The 19031-nt window shown below is 43.3% G+C and overlaps 1 protein-coding gene across 12 annotated transcripts in view; it reads left to right on the plus strand.

The window, feature by feature from the left end:
* LOC132881277 (DNA (cytosine-5)-methyltransferase 3A-like) overlaps positions 1–19031 on the plus strand; it is a 117923-nt gene that overhangs the window by 56512 nt on the left and 42380 nt on the right. For 9 of the 12 annotated variants that reach the window (XM_060913841.1, XM_060913845.1, XM_060913846.1 and 6 more), the window contains 3 exons: positions 1305–1530; positions 1896–1939; positions 2030–2179. The exons of 1 other annotated variant lie outside the window; for it this stretch is intronic. In XM_060913841.1, the coding sequence (XP_060769824.1) occupies positions 1305–1530; positions 1896–1939; positions 2030–2179 (420 nt within the window). The remainder of the gene's footprint in view (positions 1–1304; positions 1531–1895; positions 1940–2029; positions 2180–19031) is intronic. 2 more of the 12 variants (XM_060913848.1, XM_060913851.1) reach the window with 1 other exon arrangement.

Consider the following 19031-nt stretch of genomic DNA (forward strand, 5'->3'; position numbering starts at 1 on the left):
GAGGCGTGTCCTCTGCACCCTTCAGTCTCAGGGAAGGAGGCATGGCCTCTGTGTCTTTCAGTCTCAGGGAAGGAGGCGTGGCCTCTGCACCCTTCAGTCTCAGGGAAGGAGGCATGGCCTCTGTGTCTTTCAGTCTCAGTGAAATGATGGAGGTGTGGCCTCTGTCTTTCAGTCTCAGGGAAGGAGGCGTGTCCTCTGCACCCTTCAGTCTCAGGGAAGGAGGCATGGCCTCTGTGTCTTTCAGTCTCAGTGAAATGATGGAGGTGTGGCCTCTGTCTTTCAGTCTCAGGAAAGGAGGCGTGGCCTCTGTCTGTCAGTCTCAGGGATGGAGGCGTGGCCTCGGTGTCTTTCAGTCTCAGGGAAGGAGGCGTGGCCTCCGTGCCCTTCAGTCTCGGGGAAGGAGGTGTGGCCTCTGCACCCTTCAGTCTCAGGGAAGGAGGCGTGGTCTCTGCCTTCTTCAATCTCAGAGAAAGAGGTGTGGTCTCTGCCTTCAATCTCAGGGAAGGAAGTGTGGTCTCTGCCTTCTTCAATCTCAGGGAAGGAAGTGTGGTCTCTGCCTTCTTCAATCTCAGGGAAGGAGGTGTGGTCTCTGCGTTCTTCAGTCTCAGGGAAGGAGGCGTGGCCTCTGCATCTTTCAGTCTCAGGGAAGTGAGACTCATGTTTGTCAATCCCATTTAATGAGAAGGAGGTGTGGCTTCTGTGTCTTTCAGTCTCGGTGAAGGTGTGGCCTCTGTGTTCTCAGTGAATGAAGTGAAGGAGGTGTGGTCACTGTGTCTGTCAGTCCCATTTATTGAGGAGGAGATGTGGCTTCTTTCTCTCCGTCAGTCCCAGTGAAGGAGGTGTGGCCTCCGTGTCCATCATCCCCAGTGAATGAGATGGAGGTGTGTCCTCTGTACCTGTCAGTCACTGTATCCAAGTGGATGAAGTGAAAGAGGTGTGGCCTCTTTGTCAGTCTCAAACAATGAAATAAATGGGACGTGGCTTAACACTTCTTAAAGCTATCACTTTAAGCATGTATCTTTAGTATATACACTGCCCCGGCTTTAATCTGACACGAATAAAAGTCACACACAACGCCATTCTGCATATCAGAGGCGCAATTTGCACAAAACCAAGACATAAGCATGATCGCACGATGACACTCCTCTATAATCTCTCTCTCTGATGTTCAGTGTCTGACTGCGAAGAAAATCAGACAAAAGTCAACAAAAATGCATTCATAAACAAAATTAAACTAAACAGCAAATGAACTAAAAGCAATGAAGAATCAAAAAAGGTTACAAGAGAAGTTTAAAATCTCACAGGTGGACAGCTGTGAGTCTCTGAAAGAGGGCGTGGCCGGCGTGAAGGAGGCGGAGTGTAATGGTGAGAATGAGAACGGGGTTTCCCAAGGTGCTCTGCAGGGACACGACTCTTCCTCTGACTCCTCCCACCAGAACGGCTCGGACAAGCCCGATCAGGAGGAAAGCTCCGCCCCCTCCACACCACGGAAGAAACGTGGGCGACGGAAACTCGAGCACCCTGAGAAACGTGAGTCACCCGTGTTTCATTCCATCTTTTATCAGTTTCGTTTTGTCATTTTTCCAGATCAAGTAATCGAGACGAAGGCGGAGTAAATTGTACCGTAGTTACAGAAAGCGCAGCTAAATTACACGGGAAAATCCTTTGTGTGTTATAAAGATTTTGAAACCGTTTTCTCATAACACATCGTGAAGTGTTTTATTCCTCTTTTACCACCGAGTTTGCATTTTATTAATGTATTAATGAGCGACACTTATCAAGTAGTGGCTACGTTTAATGTGGATCATAAGCGGAGCAAGTTAGTTCCTGGTCTTATTCATGTTATAGCAGCTATAAACACACACTCTCTCTCTCTCTCTTTCTGTCACACACAGATGTGGAGGAGGACGGCAGCAGCAGTGATACCAGTAGAGGAGAGGTAAACTCTTTTCACCTAATCGATACACACCAAATATCAGCACTCTGGTCCTGAAGAGGAAAAAAAAAATGATTGTGCGTGTGTGTGTAGGGCGACAGCGGGCGCGTGCGGACTCGTGAGGGTAGAGACATCAGCCTCCGGCGCAGACCTGTACCTCGAATCACCTTCCAGGCTGGAGATCCTTTTCACATGAGCAAGAGGGAGAGAGAGGAGCTGATCGCTCGCTGGAAAAAAGAGGAGGTGAGAGAGAAAGAGAGAGAGATTATACGTCTCGGTGTGTGACAAGTCTTTGCAGAGGCAGGGCTTAAGTTATCCCTGAGTGTGTGGTGAGTACAGGTGGAGAATTAAAGGGGGGATGAATGCCTGTGGAAAGAGACTTAAACCAAAGGAAGGAATAAAGACGTGTGTGTGTGTGTGTGTGTGTAAGCGGAAAGTGCACCTCAGTGGAAAGTCAGTTACTTTAGAGCACTCTGATCAGGCCCTGTTTCCTGTGTAGGGTGTAGAGTGTGTGTGTGTGAGAAAGTTCACTTCTGGCCATTATAACAGTCACATGTTGTTTCTTCTGGAATATTTCTACAGTTTCAGCTGTGCGTGTTTGAGTTCAGCTTTTTTTAAAGCCCCGTGTGATTACAGGCTCAACCGCCACTCATCGTGTGTGTGTGTGTGAGATACCTCAGTTATATGCCTTTTATTCTTTTCTTTTTTTAGACACACTTTTTTTTTTTTTAATTCCATCAGTTGTAAGAGAACTAATCTGGTTTAACAGTCCCACACACACAGGCCACGCCTCCTCCGCTGTGACCGACACACAAATACACTTACACATGCAGAAGCCACACCTCCTTTATTGTGACACACACTCCTCCTCTAAGATCAATGGTTCTACTGTCCTCATCTCACCCAGCCAAGTGTAGAGGAGCCTCTGGATCTAATCATGGCCTGGCAGGCGCACGCGCGCACACAGAGAAGTGAACTTACTGCTCACTTTGGCCTAATCATTAACACGTGGAGAAAGTGTGTGTTTGGAGCTCTTTTCCTGTCAGATGTAATCTTTCCTAAATCCACCATGTTCGCAAAGTTATACATTGAAAATCCGTGAAAGTCCCTTGAATAATCCGCACCTGGGACCGCAACCTAAACACACCTCGTCCGGCTGCGAGCGAGAGCCGTGCGCTTTCTCGCGTAGCGATTTCTGTTTGGACTCGCACTTGATATTTCCTAATCAACTTCACCATAATATTTACATGCAAGTAGTTTAAACACTAATGAGAGTTTTTACCTTTTTTTTTTTTTTTTTTTAAGGAACACACGGAAAAGGAATTCGCCTCCAGGAGCATTACAAAAAAAAAAAAACAAGCGTGTTGATTAATTTCCTTTAAAGGCAGCTCTGACTGGAGAGCAGCTTTATCGTGAAAGCTCATTTGCAGGTTCTTTAAATTGAACTATAAATAGGTGTAAAAAAAAGCGCATCGTCCTTTTAATAAATCAAAAATGGTAATCATCATCGGTAAATTGCTGTTGTATAAAACGAATAAAAGATTTAGGGATGTGCTTCTTTCTGGGGGTAACAGCCACTCGGCTTCATCACACCACGCCGGCGTTGATTGTTTTATTACTTTCTTTGCAGTTTACACAATTAGAGTTTTAGTGCTACACTTCTGTTAATCACACTGCCAAACAGACTCGTTTTCTACATCACTGCTGTAAAGTTTTGAAGCATGTGTGTGAGCGCTCATGGGAAACACTCCTCCGTCTCGCATGTCGGATCATAAATCGCTTCCATATTGAACTTTTCCGCATTCCTAGGCCCCTTGGTAACCATGACAATCGGTTATGTCCTCCCCCAATAGTCCATCACCCTGCAGGTCCCCCACTAACACACACACACTTTCAGTGTGACATTCCTTAAAGCATTTCTCCTTAAGGTCTTCATTCTTTGTCTCTTTCTGTCACTCTTTTTTTTTTTTCTTTACCACTTTACCTCTCTCTCTCTCTCTCTCTCTCTCTCTCTCTCTCAGCAGGTCAGGTTAGCTGCAGACAGCTCCTTGGCTTCCTGCCATTATTTGCGAGCCCTCTTTGGCCAATCAGAATTTCCCCTTGCGGTCACATGACCACCTATTCCCAGACAAAGCCGTTTTCTTTGGGTTTTTTTCTTCCTTTTCCATTTTTTTCGGACTTTAAAGCCTTTCTGCAGCGCAGGCCGTCAGCGGCACACGAACATACACACACACCACTGTCTGTTTGAGCCAACTGACTACGGGTATGTGCTGTGTGTGTGCGTGTGTGTGAGAGAGAGAGAGAGAGAGCGAGAGAGAGAGAGAGAGAGAGAGACAGATTGTGCTGAGTTGATGAAAATGTTCTATTTTGGTAGAGTCTTTGAACATAGAGCTTTAATCATGAGAGAGCGAGAGAGAGAGAGAAAGAGAGAGAGAGAGGAGCTTGAATGGACTTGATTTAAATGACAGATGATCTTCTTCAGTGCAAAATTTAAAAAAGCGAACTTGAGACACCAAACGTGTTTTCGTTTTTCTGCTCATGTAAAATGCGTGAATGTAATTTTTGCATGACGAAATTGTGCTTTAAAAAGTCGGACATCCTGTTCTTAAAAACCTCCTAGCACGCTGTACATGATGTAAACTCGAAAATAAGTTAAACATTTATTAAATCTGTTTTCACACGTGCTTTTTTTTTTTTTTACATGGAAATTCAACACAAGCGTGATCAGGAAGTGTTTATTTTTGTGCTAAAGTCGAATTCTTAAATCTGATTGGTCGGAAGGTGCTGCTTAATTTTCTACAAAGCAGCCCTGACAATAGCTCGGGTTTGTCAGTGCACTCGTTCTAATACGTCATCGTTTTTACAGAAACGGCTCATTCTCAGGGACTTGTACTACAGATGTACAGATTTAAAAAAAAAAGTGTAAAAATGATGACAATTTATCTGTCTGTCTGTGTCCCAAGTCACACCCTTCTGTACTACTCTCATGGCATAAGTGGTTAGAGTAATACGCACAAATATATCACACGAAAGAACTAGATGACAGAATTGTGTGATTTGGGACACAGCCGTGGTGGGATGTACAGCATTAATAATGGCTTTGAGGTCACAGTGAGGTTGAGGTCGTAGGTCGTCTTTGCCTAGGTCATGGTCATAAAATCTCCTTTGGAGAGTCGTAACAGCGGTCAGAAGCTGTAACCGAGGGCAATGGAGGTAAAGGTCACGGTGAGGACACAGCAGGACAGCGGTCTGATGGTGGAGTTCACGGCTGCTCACTTTCACCATCATGTTCAAATCAGGGGCGGAATCGGGACGGAGCCAGAGCAGTTCATTAAATAAACAGCTGTGTTTTAGAGTGAGGAGTGGAGAGATGAGTGTAATGGAGTGATGAGTTTAATAATTGCAGTATATTAGAGTAATTTAATGTAGTGGTAAGTGTAATGGAGTGATGAGGGTAATGGAGTATAATGGAGTGATGAGGGTAATGGAGTATAATGTAGTGATGAGGGTAATGGAGTATAATGTAGTGATGAGGGTAATGGAGTGATGAGGGTAATGGAGTGTAATGTAGTGATGAGGGTAATGGAGTATAATGTAGTGATGAGGGTAATGGAGTATAATGTAGTGATGAGGGTAATGGAGTATAATGTAGTGATGAGGGTAATGGAGTATGATGTAGTGATGAGGGTAATGGAGTATAATGTAGTGATGAGGGTAATGGAGTATAATGTAGTGATGAGGGTAATGGAGTATGATGTAGTGATGAGGGTAATGGAGTATAATGTAGTGATGAGGGTAATGTAGTGATGAGGGTAATGGAGTGTAATGTAGTGATGAGGGTAATGGAGTATAATGTAGTGATGAGGGTAATGGAGTATAATGTAGTGATGAGGGTAATGGAGTATGATGTAGTGATGAGGGTAATGGAGTATAATGTAGTGATGAGGGTAATGGAGTATGATGTAGTGATGAGGGTAATGGAGTATAATGTAGTGATGAGGGTAATGGAGTATAATGTAGTGATGAGGGTAATGGAGTATGATGTAGTGATGAGGGTAATGGAGTATAATGTAGTGATGAGGGTAATGGAGTATAATGTAGTGATGAGGGTAATGGAGTGTAATGTAGTGATGAGGGTAATGGAGTATAATGTAGTGATGAGGGTAATGGAGTGTAATGTAGTGATGAGGGTAATGGAGTATAATGTAGTGATGAGGGTAATGGAGTATAATGTAGTGATGAGGGTAATGGAGTGTAATGGAGTGATGAGGGTAATGGAGTATAATGTAGTGATGAGGGTAATGGAGTGTAATGGAGTGATGAGGGTAATGGAGTATAATGTAGTGATGAGGGTAATGGAGTATAATGTAGTGATGAGGGTAATGGAGTATGATGTAGTGATGAGGGTAATGGAGTATAATGTAGTGATGAGGGTAATGGAGTGTAATGGAGTGATGAGGGTAATGGAGTATAATGTAGTGATGAGGGTAATGGAGTATAATGTAGTGATGAGGGTAATGGAGTATAATGTAGTGATGCAGCATGTGGTTTGGCATTGTCATGTTGGAAAATGCAAGGTCTTCCCTGAAAGAGACGTTGTCTGGATGGGAGCATATGTTGCTCTAGAACCTGGATATACTTTTCAGCATTGATGGTGTCTTTCCAGATGTGTAAGCTGCCCATGCCACACACACTAATGCAACCCCATACCATCAGAGATGCAGGCTTCTGAGCTGAGCGCTGATAACAACTCGGGTTGTCCTTCTCCTCTTTAGTCCATTGTAAATGAGCCTTGGCCCAGAGAAGACGTCTGCGCTTCTGGATCATGTTTAGATACGGCTTCTTCTTTGAACTATAGAGTTTTAGCTGGCAACGGCGGATGGCACGGTAAATTGTGTTCCCAGATAATGTTCTCTGGAAATATTCCTGAGCCCATTTTGTGATTTCCAAAACAGAAGCATGCCTGTATGTGATGCAGTGCCGTCTAAGGGCCCGAAGATCATGGGCACCCAGTACGGTTTTCCGGCCTTGACCCTTACGCACAGAGATTCATCCAGATTCTCTGAATCTTTTGATGATATTATGCACTGTAGATGATGATATGTTCAAACTCTTTGCAATTTTACACTGTCGAACTCCTTTCTGATATTGCTCCACTATTTGTCGGCGCAGAATTGGGGGGATTGGTGATCCTCTTCCCATCTTTACTTCTGAGAGCCGCTGCCACTCCAAGATGCTCTTTTTATACCCAGTCATGTTAATGACCTATTGTCAATTGACCTAATGAGTTGCAATTTGGTCCTCCAGCTGTTCCTTTTTTGTAGCTTTAACTTTTCCAGCCTCTTATTGCCCCTGTCACAACTTTTTTGAGATGTGTTGCTGTCATGAAATTTCAAAATGTCTCACTTTCGACATTTGATATGTTGTCTATGTTCTATTTTGAATACAATATCAGTTTTTGAGATTTGTAAATTATTACATTCTGTTTTTATTTACAATTTGTACTTTGTCCCAACTTTTTTGGAATTGGGGTTGTAGAGTGATGAGTGTAATGAAGTGATGAGTGTAATGGAATATAATGGAGTGATGAGTGTAATGGAGTGATGCGTGTAGTGTAATGTAATGGAGTGATGAGTGTAATGGAGTGATGCGTGTAGTGTAGTGTAATGGAGTGATGAGTGTAATGGAATATAATGTAGTGATGAGTGTAATGGAGTGATGAGTGTAATGGAGTGATGCATGTAGTGTATTGGAGTGATGAGTGTAATGGAATATAATGTAGTGATGAGTGTAATGGAGTGATGCGTGTAGTGTAGTGTAATGGAGTGATGAGTGCAGTGTAGTGTAATAATGAGTGTAGTGTAATGGAGTGATGCGTGTAGTGTAATGGAGTGATGAGTGTAGTGTAATGAGGAGTGTAGTATAATGGAATATAATGTAGTGATGAGTGTAATGGAGTGATGAGTGTAGTGTAACGGAGTGATGCGTGTAATGTAATGGAGTGATGAGTGTAGTGTAATGAGTGTAGTGTAATGAGTGTAGTGTAATGGAGTGATGCGTGTAATGGAGTGATGAGTGTAGTGTAATGGAGTCATGCATATAGTGTAGTGTAACAATGAGTGTAGTGTAATGAGTGTAGTGTAGTGTAATGGAGTGATGCGTGTAGTCTAATGGAGTGATGAATGTAGTGTAATGATGAGTGTAGTGTAATGGAGTGATGCGTGTAGTGTAATGATGAGTGTAGTGTAATGGGGTGATGCGTGTCGTGTAATGATGAGTGTAGTGTAATGGAGTGATTCATGTAGTGTAATGGAGTGATGCATGTAGTGTAATGGAGTGATGCATGTAGTGTAGTGTAATGGAGTGATGAGTGCAGTGTAGTGTAATGATGAGTGTAGTGTAGTGTAATGGCTTGATGCATGTAGTGTAATGGAGTGATGCATGTAGTGTAATGATGAGTGTAGTGTAGTGTAATGGCCTGATGCGTGTCGTGTAATGGAGTGATGCGTGTAGTGTGATGAGTGTAGTGTAGTGTAATGGAGTGATGAGTAGTGTAATGGAGTGATGCGTGTAGTGTAATGGTGTGATGTGTAGTGTAGTGTAATGGAGTGATGAGTGTAGTGTAATGGAGTGATGCAGGTAGTGTAATGATGAGTGTAGTGTAATGGAGTGATGCGTGTAGTGTAATGATGAGTGTAGTGTAATGGGGTGATGAGTGTAGTGTAATGGAGTGATGCGTGTAGTGTGATGAGTGTAGTGTAATGGAGTGATGACTGTAGTGTAATGGGGTGATGCGTGTCGTGTAATGGGGTGATGCGTGTCATGTAATGATGAGTGTAATGTAATGGAGTGATGCGTGTAGTGTAATGATGAGTGTAGTGTAATGGAGTTATGCGTGTAGTGTCATGGGGTGATGAGTGTAGTGTAATGGAGTGATGCGTGTAGTGTAATGATGAGTGTAGTGTAGTGTAATGGTGTGATGCGTGTCGTGTAATGTAGTGATGCGTGTAGTGTAATGGGGTGATGAGTGTAGTGTAATGATGAGTGTAATGTAATGGAGTGATGCGTGTAGTGTAATGATGAGTGTAGTGTAGTGTAATGGGGTGATGCGTGTAGTGTAATGATAAGTGTAGTGTAATGGAGTGATGAGTGTAGTGTAATGATGAGTGTAGTGTAGTGTAATGGTTTGATGCGTGTAGTGTAATGGGGTGATGAGTGTAGTGTAATGGAGTGATGCATGTAGTGTAATGATGAGTGTAGTGTAGTGTAATGGCGTGATGCGTGTCGTGTAATGGAGTGATGCGTGTAGTATAATGGAGTGATGCGTGTAGTGTAATGGGGTGATGTGTAGTGTAATGGAGTGATGACTGTAGTGTAATGGAGTGATGTGTGTAGTGTAATGATGAGTGTAGTGTAATGGGGTGATGCATGTTGTGTAATGGAGTGTAATGTAATGGAGTGATGCGTGTAGTGTAATGATGAGTGTAGTGTAATGGAGTGATGCGTGTAGTGTAATAGGGTGATTAGTGTAGTGTAATGGAGTGATGCGTGTCGTGTAATGATGAGTGTAATGTAATGGAGTGATGCGTGTAGTGTAATGATGAGTGCAGTGTAGTGTAATGGCGTGATGCGTGTCGTGTAATGGAGTGATGCGTGTAGTGTAATGAAGTGATGCGTGTAGTGTAATGGGGTGATGACTGTAGTGTAATGATGAGTGTAGTGTAATGGAGTGATGCGTGTAGTGTAATGATGAGTGTAGTGTAATGGGGTGATGCGTGTCATGTAATGATGAGTAGTGTAATGGAGTGATGCATGTAGTGTAATGGAGTGATGCGTGTAGTGTAATGATGAGTGGAGTGGAGTGTAATGTGTAGTGTAATGGAGTGATGAGTGTAGTGTAATGGAGTGATGAGTGTAGTGTAATGAGTGTAGTGTAATGGAGTGATGTGTGTAGTGTAATGGAGTGATGAGTGTAGTGTAATGGAGTGATGAGTGTAGTGTAATGGAGTGATGCGTATAGTGTAATGGAGTGATTAGTGTAGTGTAATGGAGTGATGTGTGTAGTGTAATGGGGTGATGAGTGTAGTGTAATGATGAGTGTAGTGTAATGGAGTGATGCGTGTAGTGTAATGATGAGTGTAGTGTAATGGAGTGATGCGTGTAGTGTAATGGGGTGATGAGTGTAGTGCAGGGGTCACCAAACTACGGCCCGCGGGCCAGATCCGGCCCGCCACCCCCCTTTGACCGGCCCCCCAGCCCCTCTGCCCCCCATCACTTGAACCGGCCCTATGAGGCAATCCCCAAAAGTGGTCATGGCCTATTTTTTTAAATTGCTTTTTGGCAAATAATAACATGTCTACATCTTGTATTTTGTTGATTTTATCAATTAAAATTGATATTTAGTTATAAAATGAACTTCATATTTTCCGAATTTTCGTCATATGCTCGCGATCAAGCAGTGACAGGCAGCGCACGCGCAGAGAACTGTCAGTGTTCAGGACAGCAAAATGGCGAGCGGTCAGCGAAAAGCTGACAGAGAGTGCAGAGTTTTTAAAGAACAGTGGACCGCCGATTATTTTTTCGTTCAGTGCAAGGACCGTGCAGTTTGTCTTGTATGTAAAGAAAGTGTGCCGGTTTTCAAAGAATATAATCTGCGTCGTCACTATGAAACCCGCCACAAAGCAGGGTTCGAATTATAAATTTGACCCTATGGGGGTCTCTATTTAAAAAAAAAAAAAAAGCAATGCATACTCGCTCTCCTGGACCAGCGCACTTTTGCGCACTGCAGTGCACAGCTTTCACACACAGGCGCGCGCATGCACGCACGCACACACACACACACACGGTGTTGCATATATATATATATATATATATATATATATATATATATATATATATATATAGTTAAACAAATTATATATATATTGTATATATATATATATAATTAGGGCCCGAGCCCTATAGGGCGAAGGCCCTATTGTTCTTGTAAGAGTTCACTATTATTATTCTTCTTCTTTATTTTTCTCCGCTGTTGGGCCATTTTCGGGGCGCTTGCCATGGGCGAAAACGCGCGAAATTTGGCGCCACTTCCGAGAATTGCCACCGCTACTCAGAACCAAAAGCCCACACTTGGTCGGGGCTCAGGGCCTCTATAGCGCCCCCTAAGTCGTTGTGATTTTGGCCTCCCGCATTAAGGTGCCTGGTTGCCATATAGTTTGTAGTAGTGGCATGCCATTTGGTATGCATATGTATCTCACTAAGCCGGACAAAGATGTAATGCCAATGCATTAGCCACGCCCAACAGGAAGTGAGGTAATTTCACTTTTGTGTGAAATGCATGGCCACGAAGACGGCGCAACTCCTCCTAGACCGTCCATAGGAATGTCACCAAAATTGATACACATCATCTACAGACATGGCTGACAAAAGTTACTAAATACGTTTCACGTTGCATTAACCGTTCAGAAGTTATACGTCAATCAATTTTCACTTCAAAATTTTACATGCTAAAAAATTCATAACAAATCTTCTAATTGCTCAACACTGCTCATACTTCACACGCTAATCACTCATTGGGCTTCTGACATGTTACCCAATTTCTGTGATCTTTCGCCACTGGGGGCGCTATTTTTGGGCAAAAAATCCAATCTTTCCTCAAATTTGGTCAAACTTCACGGCCACCCTCTTACTACCTCCCATGTCATGTATACCACATTTTGGGAATTTTCGTCCATGGGGGGCGCTGTTTTTGGCCGACGCAATTTCTCCAAAACGGGTTTTTGGTAAATTATTCCATAATGCTTTTCCTTTACACCACTACCTTGTGATAGTGCGTTGCTGTTGTGGACACTTATTTTTCCAGCTCATAATCGCTCATGTGCAGCATAGCGCCACCTACTGACATGGGAGAAACCAAAAAATTTATTCTTCAAAAATCTATATCTCATCTTCTGTTTACTCAATTGTCATCAAACTTCATACGCAAACTCTTCATAGCTCACCTGACATGTATGCCAAATTTTGTGCACTTTCGCCCCTGGGGGTGCGGGTTATGGCAGAAATGATATTGCAGCTTCTGATTTGTCAAACTTGGCAAGCAAACTCTTTACAAGACCCTTTTTGGGGCGCTTGCCATGGTCGACATCGCACGAAATTTGGCTCCTTTTTCTTAGACTCCCACCGCTACTGAGACCCAGAAGCCCAGATCCAGGCGGGCCTCAGGGCCTCTATAGCGCCCCCTAACTCATTGTGATTTTGGCCTCCCGCATTAAGGTGCCTGGTTGCCATGTAGTTTGTAGTAGTGGCATGCCATTTAGTACGCATATGTATCTCACTAAGCCAGACAAAAATCTAATGCCAATGCATTAGCCACGCCCAACAGGAAGTAAGGTAATTTCACTTTTGTGCGAAATGCATGGCCACGAAAACGGCGCAACTCCTCCTAGACCGTTCATAGGAATGTCACCAAAATTGATACACATCATCTACAGACATGGCTGACAAAAGTTCCTAAATACGTTTCACGTAGAATAAACCGTTCAGAAGTTATACGTCAATCAATTTTCAATGCAAAATTTTACATGCTTAAAAATTCATAACATATCTTCAAATTGCTCAAAACTGCTCATACTTCACACGCAAATCACTCATTGGGCATCTGACATGTTACCCAATTTCTGTGATATCTCGCCACTGGGGGCGCTATTTTTGGGCAAAAAATCCAATCTTTCCTCAAATTTGGTCAAACTTCACGGCCACCCTCTTACTACCTCCCATGTCATGTACACCTCATTTTGGGAATTTTCGTCCATGGGGGGCGCTGTTTTTGGCCAACGCAATTGCTCCAAAACAGGTTTTTGGTAAATAATTCCATAATGCTTCTCCTTCACACCATTACCTTGTGATAGTACGTTGCTGTTGTAGACACTTATTTTTCCAACTCATTATCGCTCATGTGCAGCATAGCGCCACCTACTGACATGGGAGAAACCAAAAAATTTATTCTTCAAAAATCAATATCTCATCTTCTATTTTCTCAAGCTTGATCAAACTTGATACGCACACTCTTAACAGGTCACCTGACATATGTGCCAAATTTTGTGAACTTTTGCCACTGGGGGCGCTGTTTTCAGGCAACAATTTATATCTCGGCTTCTGATTGGTCAAACTTGATCAAACTTTACAAAACAACTCTTCATAGGTCCCTTGACATGTATACCAAATTTGGTGAACTTTCACCACTGGGGGCGCTCATTGCGCTGTAGCAGTTGCAGGAGAGGTGTTTACAATCATGAGGCACCAGGAGTATGTTGTTTTGGTTGCCTTAAACACACATGACTTGTGGACCACTGGGGGCGCTCATTGCACTGTAGCAGTTGCAGGAGAGGTGTTTACAATCATGAGGCACCAGGAGTATGTTGTTTTGGTTGCCTTAAACACACATGACTTGTGGGGAATGGGTAGGCAGTCGGGAGCAAGTGTTGTAGCATAGCACCACCTACTGACATGGGAGAAACCAAAAAATTTATTCTTAAAAAATCAATATCTCATCTTCTATTTTCTCAATCTTGATCAAACTTGATACGCACACTCGTTACAGGTCACCTGACATATCTGCCAAATTTTGTGAACTTTTGCCACTGGGGGCGCTGTTTTCAGGCAACAATTTATATCTCGGCTTCTGATTGGTCAAACTTGATCAAACTTTACAAAACAACTCTTCATAGGTCCCTTGACATGTATACCAAATTTGGTGAACTTTCACCACTGGGGGCGCTCATTGCGCTGTAGCAGTTGCAGGAGAGGTGTTTACAATCATGAGGCACCAGGAGTATGTTGTTTTGGTTGCCTTAAACACACATGACTTGTGGGGAATGGGTAGGCAGTCGGGAGCAAGTGTTGTAGCGGTACATACAGACTAATAGATGTCTAACAGAAGACAATCCTATGTAGCTATAGCTTGGTGACTGATGAGGTAAATACATTAATTTGGTTGGGAAGCCATGGCATAAAATGTTCTGTCCATGACAACATCTCAGCGCGCCGTGTACTCTGTGTCCAATTCTGTGCTTTGTCACCATTGTGGGAGTAATGTCTCTTGCCAAAGAAGCTGTGGAAGGTATTTCGCGGGGACGCATGCCCCCGCCCCCCTTGGCCGCTGGCGCGAGGGCCCGTCGAGGCCGCTTGCGGCTTTAATTATTCTTCTTCTTTATTTTTCTCCGCTGTTGGGCCATTTTCGGGGCGCTTGCCATGGGCGAAAACGCGCGAAATTTGGCGCCACTTCCGAGAATTGCCACCGCTACTCAGAACCAAAAGCCCACACTTGGCCGGGGCTCAGGGCCTCTATAGCGCCCCCTAAGTCGTTGTGATTTTGGCCTCCCGCATTAAGGTACCTGGTTGCCATATAGTTTGTAGTAGTGGCATGCCATTTGGTATGCATATGTATCTCACTAAGCCGGACAAAAATGTAATGCCAATGCATTAGCCACGCCCAACAGGAAGTCAGGTAATTTCACTTTTGTGCGCAATGCATGGCCACGAAGACGGCGCAACTCCTCCTAGACCGTTCATAGGAATGTCACCAAAATTGATACACATCATCTAGAGACATGGCTGACAAAAGTTACTAAATACGTTTCACGTAGGATAAACCGTTCAGAAGTTATACGTCAATCAATTTTCACTTCAAAATTTTACATGCTAAAAAATTCATAACAAATCTTCTAATTGCTCAACACTGCTCATACTTCACACGCTAATCACTCATTGGGCTTCTGACATGTTACCCAATTTCTGTGATATTTCGCCACTGGGGGCGCTATTTTTGGGCAAAAAATCCAATCTTTCCTCAAATTTGGTCAAACTTCACGGCCACCCTCTTACTACCTCCCATGTCATGTATACCACATTTTGGGAATTTTCGTCCATGGGGGGCCCTGTTTTTGGCCGACGCAATTTCTCCAAAACGGGTTTTTGGTAAATTATTCCATAATGCTTTTCCTTTACACCACTACCTTGTGATAGTGCGTTGCTGTTGTGGACACTTATTTTTCCATCTCATAATCACTCATGTACAGCATAGCGCCACCTACTGACATGGGAAAAACCAAAAAATTTATTCTTCAAAAATCTATATCTCATCTTCTGTTTACTCAATTGTCATCAAACTTCATACGCAAACTCTTCATAGGTCACCTGACATGTACGCCAAATTTTGTGCACTTTCGCCCCTGGGGGTGCGGGTTATGGCAGAAATGATATTGCAGCTTCTGATTTGTCAAACTTGGCAAGCAAACTCTTTACAAGACCCTTTTTGGGGCGCTTGCCATGGTCGACATCGCACGAAATTTGGCTCCTTTTTCTTAGACTCCCACCGCTACTGAGAACCAGAAGCCCAGATCCAGGCGGGCCTCAGGGCCTCTATAGCGCCCCCTAACTCATTGTGATTTTGGCCTCCCGCATTAAGGTGCCTGGTTGCCATGTAGTTTGTAGTAGTGGCATGCCATTTGGTACGCATATGTATCTCACTAAGCCGGACAAAAATGTAATGCCAATGCATTAGCCACGCCCAACAGGAAGTAAGGTAATTTCACTTTTGTGCGAAATGCATGGCCACGAAAACGGCGCAACTCCTCCTAGACCGTTCATAGGAATGTCACCAAAATTGATAGACCTCATCTACAGACATGGCTGACAAAAGTTCCTAAATACGTTTCACGTAGAATAAACCGTTCAGAAGTTATACGTCAATCAATTTTCAATGCAAAATTTTACATGCTTAAAAATTCATAACATATCTTCAAATTGCTCAAAACTGCTCATACTTCACACGCAAATCACTCATTGGGCATCTGACATGTTACCCAATTTCTGTGATATTTCGCCACTGGGGGCGCTATTTTTGGGCAAAAAATCCAATCTTTCCTCAAATTTGGTCAAACTTCACGGCCACCCTCTTACTACCTCCCATGTCATGTACACCTCATTTTGGGAATTTTCGTCCATGGGGGGTGCTGTTTTTGGCCAACGCATTTGCTCCAAAACAGGTTTTTTGTAAATAATTCCATAATGCTTCTCCTTCACACCACTACCTTGTGATAGTACGTTGCTGTTGTAGACACTTATTTTTCCAACTCATAATCGCTCATGTGCAGCATAGCGCCACCTACTGACATGGGAGAAACCAAAAAATTTATTCTTCAAAAATCAATATCTCATCTTCTATTTTCTCAATCTTGATCAAACTTGATACGCACACTCTTAACAGGTCACCTGACATATTTGCCAAATTTTGTGAACTTTTGCCACTGGGGGCGCTGTTTTCAGGCAACAATTTATATCTCGGCTTCTGATTGGTCAAACTTGATCAAACTTTACAAAACAACTCTTCATAGGTCCCTTGACATGTATACCAAATTTGGTGAACTTTCACCACTGGGGGCGCTCATTGCGCTGTAGCAGTTGCAGGAGAGGTGTTTACAATCATGAGGCACCAGGAGTATGTTGTTTTGGTTGCCTTAAACGCACATGACTTGTGGACCACTGGGGGCGCTCATTGCACTGTAGCAGTTGCAGGAGAGGTGTTTACAATCATGAGGCACCAGGAGTATGTTGTTTTGGTTGCCTTAAACACACATGACTTGTGGGGAATGGGTAGGCAGTCGGGAGCAAGTGTTGTAGCATAGCGCCACCTACTGACATGGGAGAAACCAAAAAATTTATTCTTCAAAAATCAATATCTCATCTTCTATTTTCTCAATCTTGATCAAACTTGATACGCACACTCTTAACAGGCCACCTGACATATGTGCCAAATTTTGTGAACTTTTGCCACTGGGGGCGCTGTTTTCAGGCAACAATTTATATCTCGGCTTCTGATTGGTCAAACTTGATCAAACTTTACAAAACAACTCTTCATAGGTCCCTTGACATGTATACCAAATTTGGTGAACTTTCACCACTGGGGGCGCTCATTGCGCTGTAGCAGTTGCAGGAGAGGTGTTTACAATCATGAGGCACCAGGAGTATGTTGTTTTGGTTGCCTTAAACACACATGACTTGTGGACCACTGGGGGCGCTCATTGCACTGTAGCAGTTGCAGGAGAGGTGTTTACAATCATGAGGCACCAGGAGTATGTTGTTTTGGTTGCCTTAAACACACATGACTTGTGGGGAATGGGTAGGCAGTCGGGAGCAAGTGTTGTAGCGTTACATACAGACTAATAGATGTCTAACAGAAGACAATCCTATGTAGCTATAGCTTGGTGACTGATGAGGTAAATACATTAATTTGGTTGGGAAGCCATGGCATAAAATGTTCTGTCCATGACAACATCTCAGCGCACCGTGTACTCTGTGTCCAATTCTGTGCTTTGTCACCATTGTGGGAGTAATGTCTCTTGCCAAAGAAGCTGTGGAAGGTATTTCGCGGGGACGCATGCCCCCGCCCCCCTTGGCCGCTGGCGCGAGGGCCCGTCGAGGCCGCTTGCGGCTTTAATTATATATATTGTTAAACAAAGGAAGATCGTTGTGAGATAGAGGACAAGTCTTCTTCGGACTTAACTTCACATTCGATTTCGCAGTTTGCAAATTTCAGTTTGCGCGCATAGTGGTGTGGTGGTGAAGTACAGCCGTACATGTTGCGATTTAATAACACGTTCAATACAAAGTTATGGCTGCATGGTGATCGGAAATGAAATTAGTTTTATTTATATTTATATGGTGATATAGGCTATTCAAGCTTATTATGGTGATATATGACGTATTTGTGAGACTTCCACAGAAAATTAAGTTTGCTTCTTTCATGGGAGCCTGAGGGAATGGGAGCTCAGCTCCCATTGGCTCCCACGTAATTCGAACTATGCCACAAAGAGTATGCTAGTTTGCGAGGGCAAACAAGAGAAGACAGGATTCGGAGGATGAAATGCAGACTGGCTGCACAACAGAATGTATTCCTTCGCCAAACCCAGATCAACCAGGCTGCTGTCCGAGCTCGCTATAAGGTAGCTCACCTACTAGCTACCCATGGAAAGCCGTTTACCGATGGGGACTTTGTTAAAGTATGCATGCTTGCTGTGGCCGAGGAGGCGTGTCCCGACAAGAAGGATGCGCTCAATGCGGTGAGTCTCTCCGCACCTACTATGACCAGGCGAACCGAAGATTTGGGGGACAACGTGTATGACCAGCTGAATGAGAAAGCGTCAGAATTCGAGTTTTTTGCTTTGGCCATGGATGAGAGCAATGACGTGCAGGACACAGCACAACTGCTGTGATCTATTGATCTATTGCTCATATTATTATAATTTCACTGTTTTTTAAAATGTATTTATTTTATAGGCCTATTTATTTGACCTTTATTAAGTGCTGCATACAATTATTATTAATATTATTAATGATATCAACAGGCCTACCTACAATTTATAATTTTCCACTCACCTTTGCCAGTGTCAATCACCTCAACTAGGCAGATGTTTCTTACCTTGACAGCTTTGATATTATTTTTATTAGAAAATAAATAAATGGAATATCAGTGGTATTTCAAATTAAAACAAAGTGTGAAGACTCGATTACTACTTTTGCAAACCACTAGTAAAGATAAAAAAATATGTACCAGGAATCAAGTGTTGATATAGTAGTATGGATATAGTAGTGTGGATATAGTAGTGTGGATGGCTGTGCCAGGCTAGTAATCTCTACTACACAATGAGGCCTGCTGGTGGTCATATTTGTCTGGGTTATACAATTCTATGTGATATAGCTGACCCGACCCCGGCCCCCATCACAGTCAGGAACGACAATGTGGCCCCCAGAGAAAAAAGTTTGGTGACCCCTGGTGTAGTGTAATGGAGTGATGCGTGTAGTGTGATGAGTGTAGTGTACTGGGGTGATGCGTGTAGTGTAATGATGAGTGTAGTGTAATGGAGTGATGAGTGTAGTGTAATGATGAGTGTAATGGCGTGATGCGTGTCGTGTAATGGAGTGATGCGTGTAGTGTAATGGGGTGATGAGTGTAGTATAATGGAGTGATGCGTGTAGTGTAATGGGGTGATGTGTAGTGTAGTGTAATGGAGTGATGAGTGTAGTGTAATGATGCGTG

Source organism: Neoarius graeffei, chromosome 2 (genome assembly GCF_027579695.1).
Source record: "Neoarius graeffei isolate fNeoGra1 chromosome 2, fNeoGra1.pri, whole genome shotgun sequence".
Classification (NCBI taxonomy): Eukaryota; Metazoa; Chordata; class Actinopteri; order Siluriformes; family Ariidae; genus Neoarius; species Neoarius graeffei.